The sequence below is a fragment of the Zootoca vivipara genome, chromosome 14 (assembly GCF_963506605.1).
Source record: "Zootoca vivipara chromosome 14, rZooViv1.1, whole genome shotgun sequence".
Classification (NCBI taxonomy): domain Eukaryota; kingdom Metazoa; phylum Chordata; class Lepidosauria; order Squamata; family Lacertidae; genus Zootoca; species Zootoca vivipara.
The window spans coordinates 16,153,696-16,172,884 of record NC_083289.1 but is presented as its reverse complement, the minus strand read 5'-3'; the positions used below and the strand labels follow the sequence as shown (position 1 = coordinate 16,172,884).

At 47.8% G+C, this 19,189-nt stretch overlaps 1 protein-coding gene across 1 annotated transcript; it reads right to left on the bottom strand.

The window, feature by feature from the left end:
- Positions 1-13,063: 13,063 nt before the first annotated feature.
- Positions 13,064-19,180, bottom strand: MEX3B (mex-3 RNA binding family member B). Its single transcript, XM_060282441.1, has 2 exons — positions 17,734-19,180; positions 13,064-16,574 (listed from the first exon to the last, which is right to left on the bottom strand). The coding sequence occupies exons 1-2, from the start codon at positions 17,984-17,986 to the stop codon at positions 14,983-14,985; spliced, it is 1,845 nt and encodes a 614-aa protein (XP_060138424.1). The 5' UTR covers positions 17,987-19,180; the 3' UTR covers positions 13,064-14,982.
- Positions 19,181-19,189: the final 9 nt, after the last annotated feature.

Genomic DNA, 19,189 nt, shown 5'->3' with positions numbered 1-19,189 from the left:
GAACCTAGCGGCCTTCCCAATCCTTCCTAGAAGCAATTGCCAGTAGCTGCATGGAGGTGGCACCTTTCATTTTCGAGTTGCCTGACTTGCTGTTGATCCTACTGCAGAGCGGCACAGGGGCAGAGGAGGCAATGCCAGATAGATGCAGATATAGATGGGTTCTTTAAAACATACTAAAAATAAATGTAGCTTGAAAAGACTGCTTTATAACAGCTGTTGCTAGAAGAGAGTTAATTAAAATGTAATTAGCTATTACATTTTACTCTGAAACGAAACGAGCTTATTGCAGCCTTCCGAGCCATTGAGGAGTTCCTTTTTCATATTCGTTCCTTGCTTTCTGCCAGGAAAGACAGCCTTTCTCGGAGAAGTCTTAGGAGAATGGGATTGTTCCACGCAAAATGCCACAACCCCAAACAGCACCCAGCAGTTCCCGTGTACAGAATGCCACCCACCCATTCCATTTTGTTTTTAGCTGCCATGCAAGCACACACATGCCCAAGTTAGCAATCTGGCTGCAGAGTTCTGCAGTTTCTGAACCATCTTCAAAGGCAGCCCCACATGCAATGCATTGCAGTAGTCCAGTCCAGAGGTTACCAGAACACAGGCGACAGAAGTCAGGCTAGCCCTGTCCAGCAATCAATATAATAACAAAAAGAACCAGAAATGTTTGCAATGGGTTCATGCCAGGACTGCAGAGGAAGAGGAAGAGGCAGAAGAAAGTGGAGCAACAGCAGTGACTCTGATTTTTGTACCATTCAAAAGTCAGAAGTTCCTATACACAACCCTCCCCATTCAGGCAAGAAAGAAGCATTTTTACAGTTCAGGGACACATGCAAAAGCAGCCAGGGAGGGTGTTGGGCAGAGGCACTGAAGGGTGTGTCCTGAAGTCCAGGTTGAGAGGCCTGGAGAACCATGTTTGGCCTCTGGCCCTCAAGTCGTAAAGAAAGTGGCTTGGCACAGCTTGACTTTTTAGCCATTAAGTGTTTAATTTAAGCCCAAAGGTGCCAACTCCCAGATTGAAAAATCCGGGATCGGCAGCAGCGCGGCACCAGAAGCCACGCTGTGGCCATTTTGGAACTGGGCAGAGCAGCACCGGAAGTCGCTTCTACACATGCTCTGCCCATTTCCAAAATGGCTGCAGCGCCAGAAATCGCTTCTGCGCATGTCCAGAGACTCCAGACATGCGCAGAAGGAGCCTCCCCGGGCCGGTAAGAATCCAGGGGATTTACGGGGGTTTTAAAAGTCCGGGCTGCCAGCGGGAAACGGGGGTTTCCCGGGGAATATGGGAGACTTGGCAGTTATGTTTAAGCCATTAAGACATTTAGCCATTAAGGAACCAAACAAAAAAGCTGGTACCCGGGCATTAGACAAGCATTCAGACTAAGGTCAGAGGAGCCAATTTCTGGAAAAGATTGCGGGGGCCTAGCATAACATCCTGACGCCATGCACACAACATCACGAGGTGCTGCAGGGTAGAGCAGAATGCAGAGGCAGCACAGTCCCAGCAGCTGGAGGCCCCTGTCCTCCCCTTCCCCCTGTCATGCAAGGGAAAGATGGGGGAAGCCGCCCTTGGCATGTGGCAGGAGGAAGAGCCACCAACCACCCAAGCCAGACTGCGCCTGGTTCCGCATTCACCCTCCTCTGCACTCTGAACAATGGGGGAGCCCAGCCCCTTCAAACACACACACACACACACACACACAAACAGGGGGGGTTCAAAGTGGCTTGGTTGCTAAGAGTTGGTGCCTATGCTATCATTCATAGAATCATAGAATTGTAGAGTTAGAAGGGACCCCCAAGGGTCATCTAGTCCAACCCACTGCAATGCAGGAATCTCGGCTAAAGCATCCATGACAGATGGCCATCCAACCTCTGCTTTAAAACTTCCAAGGAAGGAGATTCCACAACCTCCTGAAGGAGACCGTTCCACTGTCAAACAGCTCTTAATGTCCAAAGGTTTCTTCTTATGTTTAGTGGGAATCTCCTTTCTTGTCACCCGAAGCCATTGGTTCGAGTCCTACCCTCCAGAGCAGGAGAAAGCAAGCTTCCATGTGACAGCCCTTGTGATATTTGAAGATGGCTATCATATCTCCTCTCAGTCTCTTCTTTTCCAGGCTAAACATACCCAGCTCCTTCAACCGTTCCTCATAAAGTTTGGTTTCCAGACCCTTGATCATCTTGGTCGCCCTCCTCTGCACATGGTCCAGTTTGTCAGCATCCTTCTTAAATTGTGGTACCCAGAATTAGACACAGTATTCCAGGTGTGGTCTGACTCACTGAACTTAATGGACCTAGTTTAGTCATGTTAATCAATTCCAGTGGTTCTTTGCTGAGTAAAACTTGGTTGAATACCACCTGAATGTTTACTGTTTCTTTTCTGTTTTCAGGATCCAGAACATAGATGCCTGGAGAGAGCCCTGAGGGCCAGAAAAGGAACGTGGTGGGCCACATTTATCCCCCAGACTTGAGATTCCTCACCCTGGTCCACATTGACTGACAGCCGCTCTCCAAGATTTCAAGCAAGGTGTCAGCATTTTCAAAACCAGTCTAGAACGTTTCAGGAGACAAATTGACACATAATGCAACATTTGTGCAAAAACAGGGCAACAAAGTCTTGCCTAAAATAGTTGTAAATGTTAATAACAACAACAAAAGCTTATAGCCATACCTATGACAAACTTAGCTGGTCTCTAAGGTGCTACTGGAAGGATTTAAAAACGTCAGACCAACACGACAACCTACCTGTAACTAGTATTTTGAAATTGCAGTTGTGCTATGGTGCAAAATGTCTGCATTATTGCTTCAACTGCATGTAACCTGGGTGGAATCATAAAACGAGGAGAATCTGGATGTCATAGAGATGCAGGAAAGAAACAGCAGGGAAAGGGAGGATGGGAAATTCATTCACCCTATATCTGATGCTCAAGGATGAGTGCTGTGTTTATGTAGCCAAAACTGCAGCATCCACCATACCAGCGGGAGATATCAGCTGGCTTAGGGAAAGCCTCAAAGTTTTCAGATGTACAAACAGGGGAAAGGCAAACCAAATGGGAGGAGGAATCATGCAGGAGGGCAGGACTGGATGACTAGAATAGTGAACTGAAGCACTCCACGCTGCCACCTCATGCTGCAACCTTTTCTTGCAGGTCCCACTTGTAATAATAATAATACTAATTAACATTTGTGGAGTGCTTTCAAGAGTACCATTATTTAAAGCCCCAGGAACGCAATACTAATTTCTCTTTCCCTGCTTTTATTTCTTTATGTGCACTTTATACTATGCAGGTTTTAATTGCTATTTGCATTATCATTATCGCTTTGAAAATCCTTAAAGAGGCAGTGCCAATTTTTTGGGCAAGAACTGGAAAAGCCCATGCCTTTTTCCCCCCTTTTAAAAAAATGCTGCTCTTTGTAGAATATATATGTTTAGTTTTGCCCTGTTCAGAGCTGATAACCTATACATTTCAAACTGGCTTCCAAAAAATAGCTTCTGGCATTGAAAGGTATTTTTCTAGGTCTGCAAAACACGCACGTATCAAATAAGAATAAATGTGTGTATCTTCAGTAAGTCATTTACACCACAAGCTTTCGAACAATGCTGACCCATTCAGATTCTCCTTTTTAAACCATGGCAGAGACAGCAACATGAAATAAATAACCAACCAACCAACCCAGAAGTATGCAAGTATTTACATACATACATACATACATACATACATACATACATATTTTTATCTCACTCAAACTTACCAGCTTGCCCCTGCAATTGAGGGTGCCGTGCAACATACACACATGTGCGCATGATGCGCAATGTGCTGGTGCCATGTGTGCATGCTGCAGAACATGCTGGCATCACTCGCACACGCTGTGTGAAATGCTGGCTTGTCACGTGCATGCCACACAGCTTGCGCACGTGTTGCGAGCACGCCGTGCCATGTGTGCCACTGACATCAGCACTGCGCATGGTTGCTGCTGGATTTTGAGGGGGCCTGACCCGCTCCTTGAAAATTTAGGAAGCCCTTGGCCCCTCAGTCCCCCCTAGATGGCACCCCTGAACTCACTTAACAGACAATCATGGTCTCCCAGGGTGGCTCATATCCGGAGGGACCAAATTTAAGAGGCTGCCTTAGGCTAGTCCAGACCACTAGGTCCATTTAGTTCATTATGGCCTACACTGGCTGGCAGTGACTTCCCAGTGTTTCAGAGGGGAGTCTTTTCACAGACCTACCTGGAGATGGCTGGGATTGAACCTGGGACCTTGAGCATGCAAAGCAGGTGCTCTACCACTGAACTATAGCTCCTGCCCAGACAAAACATGCAAATAAAGGGGAATCGAAGGACACAGTGGAACAAGGAGGCTTCTTTTAGACCCAAGCACAGTGAGGAACATATTAAGGATTTACATCCAGTTCAGGCCAGGCTGATCTCTCCTTGTGAATGTTCTTATTTGAATAGCAATTGCAGGATCTTGTTCCCTTGGTCTCTGGATGGGAGCAGTTTTTCCTGTGATCCCAGAGTAAAAGGCCCTCAGAGCTGAGTGCTGATCCTCCGACATTTCTCCAATGAAAATAGGGACATCTTATTCCATAATTTAAAAAAATTTGTACCCTGCCCACCTGACTGGGTTGCCCCAGCCACTTTGTGCGGCTGCCAGCATATACCCCTACAAAAACATAATAAATTTTTTAAAACTTTTACAAACTTCCCTATACAAGGCTGCCTTCAGATGTCTCCTAAAGGTTGTATAATTACTTATCTCCTTGGCTTGGCGGTCGCATAACTCCATACCCTCCTATGAAAATCGAGACGTCCTGCCATAACCTCCAAATTGTCTCCAACCTATCTTCCAATTGGAAGCTGCGCCTTGGTTTTCGAACTGTTTTGGGAGTCGAACAGACTCCCGGAATGGATTAAGTTCGAGAACCAAGGTACCACTGTATATAAAAACATAATAAAACATTAAACTTTTTTTTTAAAAAAACCCAACAACAACACTTCCCTATACAGGATTGCTTTCAGACAGCTCAGAGGTTGGATAACTCCATACCCTCCAACGTTCCTCCAGTGGAAATTGGGACATCCTAAGGAAAAGCAGGACATTCCGGGATCAAATCAAAAACTGGGATGGCTTCCGTAAATCTGGGAATGTCCTTGGAAAATAGGGGCACTTGTTCTGTGAGTGTACTTTCAGGCAGGGAACAGGGAATTGAGCTGCCTGTAGTTGCTCGCTCCTTGGCCAATGAACAGGCCACAGTCGGTCTTCCCCCTGCCTTGATGCTTTTCTTAGGAGGCAATCGGTGAAGTCTCCTCCCACTGGCCCTTGGTCCTCCCCATCAGTTCTGCAACTACTGCTCAGGCAGCTACTGCTCATTTTGCAAGATCCTATGACACAAAAAGCACCATGCACCACAACTTTCAAGGGGGTCACACTGCTGTTGCTACATTTACAGACCCTCTAAGTGTCCCTATTTTTAAGGGATGTTTCTGATTTAGAAAAGCCATCCTGGTTTCTGATTTGATCCCGGAATGTCCTGCTTTTCCTTAGGACAGTGATGGCAAACCTATGACACGCGTGTCAGACGTGACACGCAAAGCCCTCACTGCTGGCACGCGCCCCATCGGCCCATTCGCACGGTTTTGTTGTTGTTTTTTCCCCATTTGTTCTCCCGCTCCTCCTCATGCTACAGCTTGTCTCCGCTGTTAAAACCCAGATCCTTTTTTGTTGTTGTTGTTGCTGGTAGCCAGAGACTGGTTTTTTGACCCTTACTGTGCTGTTTTTTCTGGCGCTTTGGCAGGCGATGATTGGGTGTAACAGCGTCGTTTTTAAACCCGTTCTGTGCTGGGTTTTTTGGCGCTTTGGCAGACTATGTCAGTGCTGCGTGTTAGTTCCAGTGAAGGTATTATTCGTCATTTATTTCTGTTCTCTTCCCCCCCCCAAAAAAAGCGCAGCAGCTTTGGGGCACCCCCCCAAAGCAAAGCAACTTTTGCACACATACACCCCCCCAAAAAACCTCCAAAACTTTGGTTAGCAGCTCCCCCCAAAAAGCTCTACAACTCTGGGCACTTTGTGATAAATAAGGGGTTTTTAGTTTGGTTTGGTTAAATAATTAGTTTTTGGTATATTAAATACAGTTATATATTACAATTATACATTTTTGTTATTTAAACTATAAATATCACGAAATTATGGTTTTTCTTCTCAAAGTGACACACCACCCGAGTTATGCTCGGTTTTTTGGCGAATTTTGACACACCAAGCTCAAAAGGGTGCGCATCACTGCCTTAGGATGTCCCTATTTCCATTGGAGGAATGTTGGAGGGTATGGCGTTATCCAACCCCTGAGCCGTCTGAAGGCAATCCTGAAGTCCCCCTCCCCATGTTTAATGTTTTATTATGTTTTTATATATGTTGGAAGGTGCCCGTAGTGGCTTAGGGGCAACCCAATAAGATGTATGGAGTATAGACAGTAAAATGATCATTATGGAATGGGACATCCCTATTTTCATAAGAGAAGTGCAGGTGGGTATGTATTTAAAAGGCATGGTTTAAATGTTGGCAACCCTGTGCCTGATTTAAGGCTGTTCAGCATGGAGCTATTTACAGCATCCTTGCAAAGGAGAACAGAAAGAAATCATTCAGAGTCCGTGGTCACAATTCATCATCGTTTGGTACACTTAAGCCTATTGAAACCAACAGGCTTAAGCGTGCTTCTGCGCTGGATTGTGGCCAGTTGCTCCATTACCTGGAAAAGCTCATTTTAAAACAAACATTTTAAAATGTATCCATGGTCACGAGAGGTGTCAATCCCCGCCCCCTCACACACACCCCAACACACACACACACACACACACTGCCAGCCGTGTTTCTTTGCCTGTAATATCAGTCTCACATGTAAAAATATAGCAAGTGTGGCCTTTTTCTCACTCAGATATAAACCGACAGAGAAAACTTCTGCTGTTTCCTTTCTGCCTGTCCAGCTGCCGTCTAAAGGAGTAGGTAAAACATGTTGGCAATTCACAAAAAGTTGCTCAGATTGACCCGCCAAGCAAACTGGTTTTTTGCATGTTTTGGGGGAGTTGCCCCATAATCTAAAGCAGGCATCCCCAAACTTCGGCCCTCCAGATATTTCGACTACAATTCCCATCACCCCTGACCACTGGACCTGTTAGCTAGGGATCATGGGAGTTGTAGGCCAAAACATCTGGAGGGCTGCAGTCTGGGGATGCCTGATCTAAGGCCACATTCGCACCATACTTTGAAAGTACTATGATGCCAAGCAGTCATGCTTTCCCCCAAAGAATTCTGGGAGCTGTAGTTTGTTAAGAGTGCTGAGAGTTGGTAGGAAAACCCTATTCTCCTTCTGTGGACTGATGTTAAGCCACCACGCATAGGAGTCAACTCCTAGGGGCAGAGGGGGGGCTTCACCCCCCCAATAAAATATTTGAAGATACCAGGCCTCCCCAAAGTTGATGGGTGTTGTCATTCAAATGGTGTGTGTGCACCACATCATGTGATCAATTAATGGGGCAGGGCTTACCCCCCCCCCAATATTTTATTCAAGTTGGCACCCCTGCCATTATGGGAACAGTCTCCTAACTCTCAGCACCCCTAGCAAATTCTAGCTCCCTAAAATTATTTAGGGGAAGCTAAAGAATTAAGTGGTGTTGTAGTGCTTTAAATCTATGTGGCCCAAATTTCTTGGAATGCTATAGGAAGTCTGTTGTTATAAAAGACTGGTTATTTATTGTTAAACTGGCCTAAAATACAATTTCTGAATATTTGAAAGGTGCAGTCTGAGAGACTGACTTAGAAATTGTTTAAAATTTATTAGCTGTTGTTGAATTGTGTGTTGCTAAAGTTGCGGGGGGAGAGAGCACCACCATCTACAGGAAGAAGAAGAAGAAGAAGAAGAAGAAGAAGAAGAAGAAGAAGAAGAAGAAGAAGAAGAAGAAGAAGAGGAGGAGGAGGAGGAGGAGGAGGAGGAGGAGGAGGAGGAGGAGGAGGAGGAGGAGGAGTTTGGATTTGATATCCCACTTTGTCACTTTGACCCGAAGGAGTCTCAAAGTGACTAATATTCTCCTTTCCCTTCCTCCCCCACAACAAACACTCTGTGAAGTGAGTGGGGCTGAGAGACTTCAAAGAAGTGTGACTAGCCCAAGGTCACCCAGCAGCTGCATGTGGAGGAGCAGAGACGCGAACCCGGTTCACCAGATTAGGAGTCTACCGCTTTTAACCACTATAATAACATATTTGAAAGTCACATACATAAGGAGAGAGAGAAATGAGCAGGATAGCAGATCCATAGAAAGATGGTCAATATTTATTACATTTTGGAATGTCAAAGCTGAAGACAACATATATTTTTATAATACAGTGGACCCTCCAGTTACGTACTGCTCTGGATATGTACCTTTCGGGTTATGAACGCGGCAAACCCGGAAGTGTATGCTTCCTGGTTTCACCATGCGCACATGTGCAGAAGAGCTCTGCGCACTTCATGCATGTGCAGAAGTGCGCTGTGCGCTGTGCGCATGCAAAGCGCTCAATTGCATCACGCGCATTTGCGCATTCCCCACTGATTTTTTGGGTTGCAGACAGACCCCCGGAACGAATTATATTCAGTTGTGTAATTAAAAGTGGACCTGGAGCTCTTGCACAAAAAGCCAGTTCCCCACTCCACCGCTCAAAATCTGACATTCTGCAACAAAGAAAGCAATGGGAAAATGCACCAGAAAATGTGGGATAACATTTGCACAATGCAACATCATCTAACCTCCCTGCAATCAAATCAGAATGGATGCTCGGTAGAAAGCAGGTATTGTCTAACCGGCCCACAAATTTTGCACAAAACAAATTGGGATAAATTATCAATCAACAGATTGTCTGGAAATGGCCCAAGACTTAATATGCAGCATACATTTAAAGCATAAAGCAAATGGCTTCCCCTAGAGCAGGCATGGCCAAATTTGGCCCTCCAGCTGTTTTGGGACTACAATTCCCATCATCCCTGACCACTGGTCCTGTTAGCTAGGGGTGATGGGAGTTGTAGTCCCAAAACAGCTAGAGGGCCAAATTTGGCCATGCCTGCCCTAGAGGATCATGGGAACTGTAGTTTAACCCGACAAAGCCCCAGAACCCTTAGCAAACTACAGTTCACTGGATTATTTGGGGGAGGTTGTGTGTTCTAAATGGTGCATGGGCAGTGAGATGCCTAACTGATGCACATATATGGTACATACTTACCTCTTTGAAACAAAATTGACTAAAATGCATGCAGTGAAATTAATTCGAATGTCTTTATTGGGGTTATAGTGCCATTTTATTCTACTTTTTGCACAATGCCCAGTGTATACACCCTCCTGAACTACAAATATACACTAGTGGCAATGATCTCACTGGACATTTTATCAAATACGCATTTCTTACATCAAAATAACAAGAGCAGAGGGAAGCAAATGCTTGCTGCAAGCAGGAAGCAATTCCAGTGTCTAGAGGGAAAACAGAGAACCCAAAGCAAACCTAAGCAATTGGGCTGCTCTTGTGAGTTACAGTCCTGTGGGGGCACAGCTCTTAAGTAATCTGCCATGGCCAAAGAGACACTTGCCTGGCTTCCAAAACCCACCAGAACCATCAAGAGAGCCATCAGAACTATTAAAAGCCCAGCATCTATCCCAAAGCTGAAATGCCCAGCCTCAAACCATTCTCCAAAGACTCACCTACATAATAAGCACATTGCAACCTGCCACTCAGATTAAAACCACACAAGCCAAAAGTGGCTTCAGTGCACGACAAGGAACAAGTTGTCGTTAGTGGCACATGTTGTTTCAAGGCCTGGATGTGCACTCCTGCAGCATACACCCTCCATTTATTATAATTATAATTATTACTGTTTGACTCAATTACACCAATCATCTGATTCAGAATCAGGCAGCAATGCATACATGCATACACATCTATGCACCAAGCTGAATGAGGTCACACATGTGCACATCCACATGGTTTATGGGGGTCGTGGTTGCAGTAGTTGGGCTTAAGACTGCTTCTCAGTGTCAGAGTGGGGCGATCCCAGGCAAAATGCAGCGTGTCTTCTCCGAGGACTCCTGCTACAGAGAAGCCAGGGGTGGCTCTAGCAATGCCACCCTTTAGGAGCAAGACCCCTGCGCCAACAGCTGCACAACAAAAATCATTTGACTCGACCAGCAGAAAGTCACAGGCACTAGAATGTTGACATTCTGCTGCAAGAAGGAAAAAACACACCATCGTGAGGTTAAATAAAAGCACAAGAAATGCTGTGGTGTTGGTTTTCTGGGATATTTTCAAGCAACACCTTTTTTTCCCTTTGCAAATTGAGGACAGCTAACGGTGCAAGGAAATTGCATGACTGAATCCTTCCCCAAAGGGAAGTTTCCCTGCACACAGAAATCTAGTACCTCAAGGACGAGGATGGACTAGAACAGGCACCCCCAAACTGCGGCTTGCCAGATGTTTTGGCCTACAACTCCCATGATCCCTAGCTAACAGGACCAGTGGTCAGGGATGATGGGAATTGTACTCCAAAATATCTGGAGGGCCGAAGTTTGGGGATGCCTGGACTAGAACCTCTCCTCTCCTCTCCTCTCCCCTCTCTCAATTAGCCTAGCCTAGGAACAGACTACAGTATAGTACAGTCTAGGAATAGCTTTGCCACCTCATCTGCTATCACAACTAGGCCTACAAGCCAAAAGGAATCTGAATGATCTACCCCCAAACATTCTCCAATACAGACTACTTGAAAATTGCTGAGGGTCTTAGTGGACCACTTAATTATCTTTCTGCCTGATGTAGCAGTTGTAATGTGCTGTGCTATGTAAGAAAATAAAAACAGCCTGCTGGCCCACCTAGTGTCATGTAGAGGTTAGACTAGTGCCTGGGAGACAAGGGTTCAAACCCCTACTCAACCATGAAGTTCACTGGGTGACCTTAATCCAATCACTGCCTCTCAGCCCGACTTACCTCACAGGGTCATTTGTCTACTTATTCATTTATTTTAAAAAAAATACTGCTGTATCATAAATATACATCACAGCGGTTTACAATATAAAACCATACAGTAAAACTATAAAAAGTTAAAAAACAAGCCAAAAGCAAATGAATTAAAAACTAACATCAGAACACCACAGTAGGGAATGTATTCTGAATTGCCCACATAGAATAGAAAAGTTTTCAGTAGGCATTTAAAAGTTGGCACAGAAGGTTCCCGGTTACATTTTATTAAATGGTCAAAAATTCCACATGTACACTCCAATACATAATACTTTTTCTTTTGTTTTGCAACTTCCCACCCTGTTTTCCATGGTGTTTTTTAATCCCCCCCCCCCCGCTGCACCCTATCATCTCACTCCTATAACATAACACTCCTACAATCTCTTGATTCCTTCCGCCACTCATAGTTCCAATCCTGATCTACTCTGATAGCTTGCAGATAAATCCAGTTGTAAATCATGATTGGGGAGGTTTTGGCCCTCAAACCATTGTCGGGCTCCCCAAGTCCCATCAGTTCCAGCTGACATGGTCAAGACCACAGAAGATGTAGCTCAGCAACTTCTGCAAGAGTCACAAAGTCTCCCCACCTGTGTTTCAGATACAGTTTCTTCTCCAGCTATGTGGCCCAACCTGGTGACCTTCAGGTGATGCTGGCCTGCAGCTCCCATAAGCTTTGGCCGGCATAAGCAATAGTCAGGGAGTTGTAAGAACAGAGATGTGAAGAGCACAGAAAGGCTGCCATACATACTTCACTTATAGCTCCAACGGCTGGCATCACTGGGGCTGACAAAGTTGACCACCTGTTTGAAGGAGATATGGAACTTCTGTCAGCTCCCTCTACAGTGGTGCCTCGCAAGACGAATTTAATTCATCCCGCGAGTCGCTTCGTATAGCGAAAAATTCGTTTTGCGAAGCGGCTCCCATGGGAACACATTGAAGTGCGGTTTCCCGTAGGGTGCCTCGCAAGACGAATAAAAAAAATCATCTTGCGAGGCACCCCATGGGACGAAAAAAATCGTCTTGCGAAGCACGCCACAGGAAACTTCGTCTTGCGAGTCTCCATTGAAATCACAAAATGCATTCGTCTTGTGAAAAATTCGTCTTGTGAAGCATTCGTCTAGCGAGGTACCACTGTACTGCTAAATAGGCAATTGGCAGGATCAGGGCTAACAAAACTGACCTTTAAAAATTGTGATTTTCTGATCCAGCTGTGCTGACCATGAGTAACACACCAGCACATGCAAGTGTGATACCTGGATTGCAAGGGGGAAAGTACACATTGAGGTTTGTTTGTTTTTATGATACAGGTACATTTCATATACATACAACAGGTCTTTGAGATCAAAGCAGCCTTAACTGCAGCAAACTCAAGATGCAAACTTCAAAAAACCTTTATCAAAACCTAGGAAAGGGGGAACAGGAATCCTTGCTACTCTGGGACATTTCCCCCAAAGCTGAACTCATTTCATTAGGTCCCAAAAGGTACTCTTAAATGTCAATTGATGAAAATCTGTACACCTTGTGACCTACCATCCCCTGTTGTGACCCTCCAGACAAAAACTCAGCCCACCAGTCATAAATTGTGCTCTGCCACCGGCTTGGCAACCCCTCTGTTTTCAGCCTGATGGGTCAAATGATGTCACAAGCGGCGTCAGGCCTACAGTCTGCACACACAAAAAGAATGGAAGTTAACATGGGAAGCAATTGGGGCCACTTCACACAACAGGATACACTTGTTTGCAAGTTTAGGATACACTTGCTTGCAAGGTTGCAAATGCAAGTTTGTTGCATTCTAAGGGTCACACTCAAAGCTACTTCTGAGAAGAACACTTCATTTTAAAAAACCAAAACCAAAGGGGACTTGTCTGAGAGTGAGGATTCACTGAGTCTCCTTGCCAAACTTAAGACTTCTGAGGAACATCCCTGATAAAGACTGTCTGAAGCAGTACCATCAGATCAAAGAGGCATTGCATTCTCCCCATTATTTATATTTTAAAAAACGCAATAAAGCGACCACCAAAATCTAACCACAACACCAGATGCTTTTCTGTAATATTTTATTTATATAGAAATACTTAAAAAAACATGAAGTAGCACCATTACTTAAGTTTTACCTTTATTATGTAGAACTTTAAATGTCAGAAAAATAAAACTCTTGATACAATTTCAAATCTTGTCTCAGCAAATATAATATTAGTATCTGACCATGAGGTTAAAGGCCCTTTATCATAAAATAAAATATACTTTGTTTTTAAACTTTGCTCAGTAAAGTACATTTAAGATCAAGTAACATCACCTACATATACATAAACAAGTGGTAAACAAATGTATTAAAATAGAAATACTAAACTATAGTGGTGCAACAGAATTTTTTGTAATTTCCACTGAATTCTATTTATACAAATGTTAGAAAGCATCAACAGTTCCTTTTGACTTATGCTTAAACGCTTCCATTTTTTTGTAATAATATAGAATAAAATATGCTTTATATCACTGAATAGAAAATATGCTGGGTGAAGCAGATTTAAAAGATTTCTTTTTTCTGAACCTATAAAAAATCTCCATCCCAACAGAATACTGTTCAAAGTATTACACATTTTATGGTTTTGCAATTCCATTCACAATTGTGTGATAGTAAAATAATACAGTGTTCTTCGCCATAAGGCCATACCAAAAAATAAAAAAGATTTAACCCAGCTACAAAAAAGTTCACTGAACTTAAATTAAAATACTTGTAAACATCTTTGCAATATGAAATATAATTTTTCAAGTCAAAAAAGAATAAAATACTTCAATCTGTATTAATGCAATTTATCTTTAAAACCTTTAAACGTTTTAATATATATAAGAGATATGTTACAGTTTCCTTTTTTTCTTCTTTTTTTCTTTGATAAAGCTGCAGTATCATAAGTTCATTATTATTATTATCATTATTATTATCATTAAAAATTCACAGGAAAAAATCTTGCCCTTTCGAGAACATTCAAGAAAAGTTATCCATCCATAGATTTATTTCTCAATAAGCAATCTACCAACTACCAGCACATTATACTAACTGTTCACACGCCATCATAATCCATATGCATTTCCTATTTTAATTTGGGGGGGGGAGAGAGAGAGAGAAAGAGAGAAGAGAGTTGGAGAGAGAGAGAGAGATAATTTGATTTGGAAGCTTGGCCTTAAGAGAAAGTGTAAAAACTAGTCTATTACTAGAATGTCGTTCCTTAATATTTATAGCATGCACCAGATGTCACAAACATCCCCCTTAAACCCATTCCTAAGCTACGGCACACTCAAGAATGCAAGGAAACAAAAACAGAAGTTATTTTTTCAAAAGCCAAGATGGTCACCATCCTGCAAAACGTCAGGTTCCCCGCCCCATCCCCCCCTGTCCCCACTCCGTTATTATTTATATTATTTTTGGGATGTGCGGATACTGCAGCTTTAAAAGCTCGACACAGATATTATATATATTTATATGCATGTATATAGGCAAGTAGAAGACCTTTTGAAGAAGAGGTTGCTTGTCTGTGTGTGGGGTGGGGGGAAAGAAAGAGGGAGCCTAGGAGCCAACTCCTAGAGGTCAAGGTCCCTTTGCCCCCCCTTCAATAAAGTATTTGAGGGAGCTAGCCCCCCAAAAAAGGGCATTCAAATGGGGTGCATCACAGAGCCAACTCCGAGGGGTCTTCACCCCCCATAAAATAATTGAGAGGGATGAGCCCCCTAAAGTTGGTGCGCATTGCCCTTCAAATGGGGTGCATGCACTGCATCATGTGATCGATGACAAGGGGTGGGGCTTGCCAGGGGCCCCCAATATTTCGTTCAAGTTGGCACCCCATGCCTTGCGATCCATTATGCAGGGCGGATCACACACCTCCACCCATTTTTATTCAAGTTGGCACCCATGAGAGAGAGGGAGGGAAGGAAGGAGGGAGAAAGGGGGCGCGGGTTGGGGTCCCTTAGGAAAAGATCCGGATGGCCTGAGTGACGGCGCTGTGGCACACGGGGCACTGGGGCTCCGTCTTTTCGCAGATGCGGTTGGCACACTCCATGCAGAAGAGGTTGTGGCCGCAGGGCACCAGCGCCGCGATCACCTCGCTCTCGAAGCACACCGAGCAGTCGCGGCTGCCTTTCCTCCGCAGGCCCGACGACGAGCAGGACGAGCTGGAAGAGGAGCTGGACGACGAGGACGACGACGCCGACGAATCCGACGGCAGGCCCGGCAAGTGGCAGCCCAGCCCGTTGGCGTACAGGGGGTAGGAGCAGGGCGACGGCGACGACGACGGGACGGACGGGGACGAAGCGGCTGCGGCGGCCGCGGCGGCGGCAGCAGCAGCGGCCACAGCGGCGGCGATGAGGCGGCCTCCCGGGTCGCTGCGCACCCGGCGCGCCAGCGGGTGCTGCTCGAGCGCCACGCCTCCCGCCCCGACGTGCAGAGGCGGGGAAAGGCGCGTGGGAGGAGGAGGCGGGGGCGGAGGCGGCCCAGCGCCCCGCCTCTGCCCTCCGCTGCTCACCAGCAAGGCCAGGTTGGCGTTCGCCGGAGGCGCGCCGCCGCCACCACCACCAGCGGCGGGAAATGCGACGGCTCCGGGCGACGAGGGCCCGCGCTCGAACTGCGACCAGAGCAGCGGCGCGCCGGGCGGAGGCGCCGGCGCCAAGTCGAAGCCGGGCGGGGAATCGAAGGGCGGCAGCTCGGAGGCGCAGCAGTCGGGCGACGAGAGCACCTCGCCGCCGCCGCCATAGACGCCGTAGCCGTTGTTGTTGTTGTTGCCGTTGTGGTGCGGGTAGCTGAGCGACGGGCTGGGCGGGCTGTAGTCGGCCAAGCGGGTGCTGCTGCCGCCGCCTCCGACGCCATTGCCGAAGTACGAGTCGGTGGAAGCGCTGCCCAGCGAGCTGGAGCTGTCGTTGCGGTAGCTGCAGAAGGGCTTGCGGCCCGGCGTCGGGGTGATGCTGGAAGAGGAGGGCAGTGGAGGGGGCGGAGGAGGAGGAGGGGGCGGCGGAGGAGGGGGCGGCGTGGGCTTGCTCCAGAGGCTTCCGGCGCCGCCGCCGGCCAGCTCGAAGCCCACGTCGGTGCCGTTGGCGTGGAAGTCGTTGTCGTCGGTGAGCTCGATGATGCCGCCCGTGCGCATGGCGATGTGCGCCTCGATCTCCTCCCGCGCGCGGTCCACGTTCTCCGGCATGCCCGTCACCTCGAAGACGGGCTCTTTGTCGCGGCTGGGCGTCACGATGTAGGTGTGCGTTTGCTGCTGGATGCGCTTGATCGTGGCCCCCTTGGGCCCCACCACGAGGCCCACCACCCGGTAAGGTACCCGCACTTGGATGGTGGTTTGGCCCGGCAGGTTGGGCGGGCTGGGCACCGTGCCGTTGAGCACGGTGTTTTTGTTCCGGGAGGCGCGGATCATGGAGAAGTGTTCCGCCGCCGAAATGATCTCCCTCCGGGCCATGGCCACATCTTCCTTCCTGCCCGTGACAACGAAGAGCGGCTCCTCCCCGCGGACCGGGGTCTTGATGTAGGTGTTGGTTTTGGCCCGCAACGCTTTGATTTTACAACCTGAGATAAGGCAGGGGGAGGGGTGTGGGGTGTGGAGGGGAGGGAGGAGAAAGAGGAAGGAAACACGGTTACATCTACTCCAGCTTTTCGGGGTGCAACAACTGAACGAGGGCCACCATGCCAACCTGCCCTCTTGGTTCAACATTTCATCCACGTCGAGTTCCATTTGCAAGTCATCACAACCATGCCAGCTTTTGACACAGGAACACACCCATCTCCGCACCTCCAACCAACCAATTTTCCCATTGGCCACAAACAAACAAACCCCAAAACGTTGTTTGCCAAGGATCTCGGCAGGACGGAGATAATAAGTTGCGGGGGGGACGGACGGCAGAGAGACAACAATACCAAAACACCTCCCCACACCCAACGCAACCACGCTATGAGACGCAAAGTGAGCGGCCACATTTCATCCATCGCAAGCGGGCAACCCAAATATGCAACGCCCCCTTACATATATATATATATAAATAATAAAATTTATAAATCCATACTCGTGCTCCGCACATTCCATGGGAGGGGAAGCGAACCTGGGGAAGGGGGCGGGCGGGGATGACATACACAGACACACCAAGAAATACAAAAAGGTATCAGAGCAGCAACAGCAGCCCTCTTGAAGACATCCGCTTCGTAATGCAGATGCTTTGAACCTAACCCCCCCCCAATTGTTCACCTCCTTGCCGTTGCCTGTAAGGAAACACCCATCGATTCCTAACTATTGACAAATAAAGGCGCGCGCGCACTGACTAGCATCCGCTTGCATTTTTGCGCACACAGAATCAAAAGGGGTTTTTTAGGGCATAAAAGGGGGAGGGGTTGTGCTGCGAGATGAGGCGAAAACATCTGGATGCGAAAGGCGTCCTCCACCTCTGCTCTCTCTGCTTCACTTTCTTTGTCTGGAGTGGAAGTGGCGGCGAGGGAGGGAGGGAGAGAAGGGTGTTGAGAAGAGGCGGCCAGGTTAGCCATCATCACAACCCTGCAATTTGGACTCGAGGGGGCGAGCCGTGTTGGCATCTTGGAGGCAAAAGGCATGCACAGAAACCCAGCGAGGAGGCAGCAGCTAGAGAGAGGGGAAAGAAGCAAAAAACCTCCCCTCGATTCCTACCACACATCTCTCTGTCACACACAGCACACAAAGACGAGCGAGCCAAGCCCCCACCTTGCCTGCCCACGATCTCGGCGACATGCTCCGAGCTGGGCACCGGGACGCATTCGGTCATGTTCACGCTCTTCTTGCGCGGCTCGTTGTCGTAAAGGGAGCCCGTCTCGTCGTTGTCCAAGCCCAGCAGGGAGAGCTGATCCAAAGCGATCTGAAGGGCTCTTTGGTCATCCAGGGTCTCCCCGCCTCCTCCTCCACCACCGCCTCCTCCGCTCCCATTCCTCTCCATGTCGGCAAACAAGGAGCTGGGCATAGTCCCGGGTGGATGTGGGGGGATCGCGCCCTCCGCTTCCTTTCCCTCCTGCACACTCGGATCAGGAGTGGGGGGCGGGGTGGGGAGGGAGGGAAGCAGGGAAGGGAAGCAGCACCAACACACACACACACCAGGAGAAGGGGGGAGGTGGAAAGCAGACACAAAGGAAACAGCGAAGGCAGATGGCCAGCAAACGGCAGACGAGGAAGCGGTTGGAGAACCCCGGGAAGCAGATCCTGGATGCTGGCTCAGAACAAAACAAAACGGGCAAAAATGCTAAGATTGTAATTTCCTTGCGCGCCGCTTTAAAAAAAAGAAGCCTTTCCCCCCCAGTGCAATCCGGTTTATAAGATGCTTTCCAAGAAAAGGAGAAAAAATACCACACCACGACTCCCCCCAAGCTTTTCCTTCTTCTTCTTCCTCCTCCTCCTGGCGTGCTTGGGGGGGGCGCGCGGGGGGGGCGTGCAGAGAATAGAGAGAAGCGCTCCGGTGCTTTTTGCTCCCCCCCTTGAGTTCCTTTGCTGGCCGCGATGGCAGGCGTTTCTTTAAGGAGCCCCTCCCAGCTTCCACTCACTCAGCGATTTCTCTCCCTCTCCTCCTCTCCTCCTCTCCCCCTTTCTTTCTTTCTTTCTCTCTCTCTCTCTCTCTCGCTCGCTTTCTCCTCCTCCTCTTTTCTGTCTGAGCCTCTGCTGCAGCCAGACAGCGCTGGGGAAAGGGGAGCGGGGGAGGGGAGAAATCAGAGCGCCGCAGCGTAAGCGGCCGGGAAAACCGAGCAAGCCGAGGGGAGCCGCCGACAGGGCCGCTGGAGGAGCCGATTGGCCGGGCCCGGCGGAGAGGGGCGGGCCGGCTGGGCTGCTTGGTCCCGCCCCTCTAAGGCAAGGCTCCTTTTCTTTGTTGTCTAATGCAGAACAATAAAGGAGGAGGGTGGAGAGGGTGAGAGAAAGAAAAAGCAACCCTTTCGATCTATCTATGTATACATAGATAGATAATCTTCCACGCATTCATCAAGTCAACGCGGACCCAACATGACACTTAATGGCTGTTGCGGCATTGCAATCGGAGCGCTTGCAAATCCATTTCCAATCCGGAAAAGGGGGTTCGTTTCTCTTCGTTCCCCAAGGGACCTCTCTCTCGCCGCCGCCGCACCCCGCTCTATCCATTCGGGGTGGGGTGGTTTTTACGCAGGGAGGACAAAATGCTGGT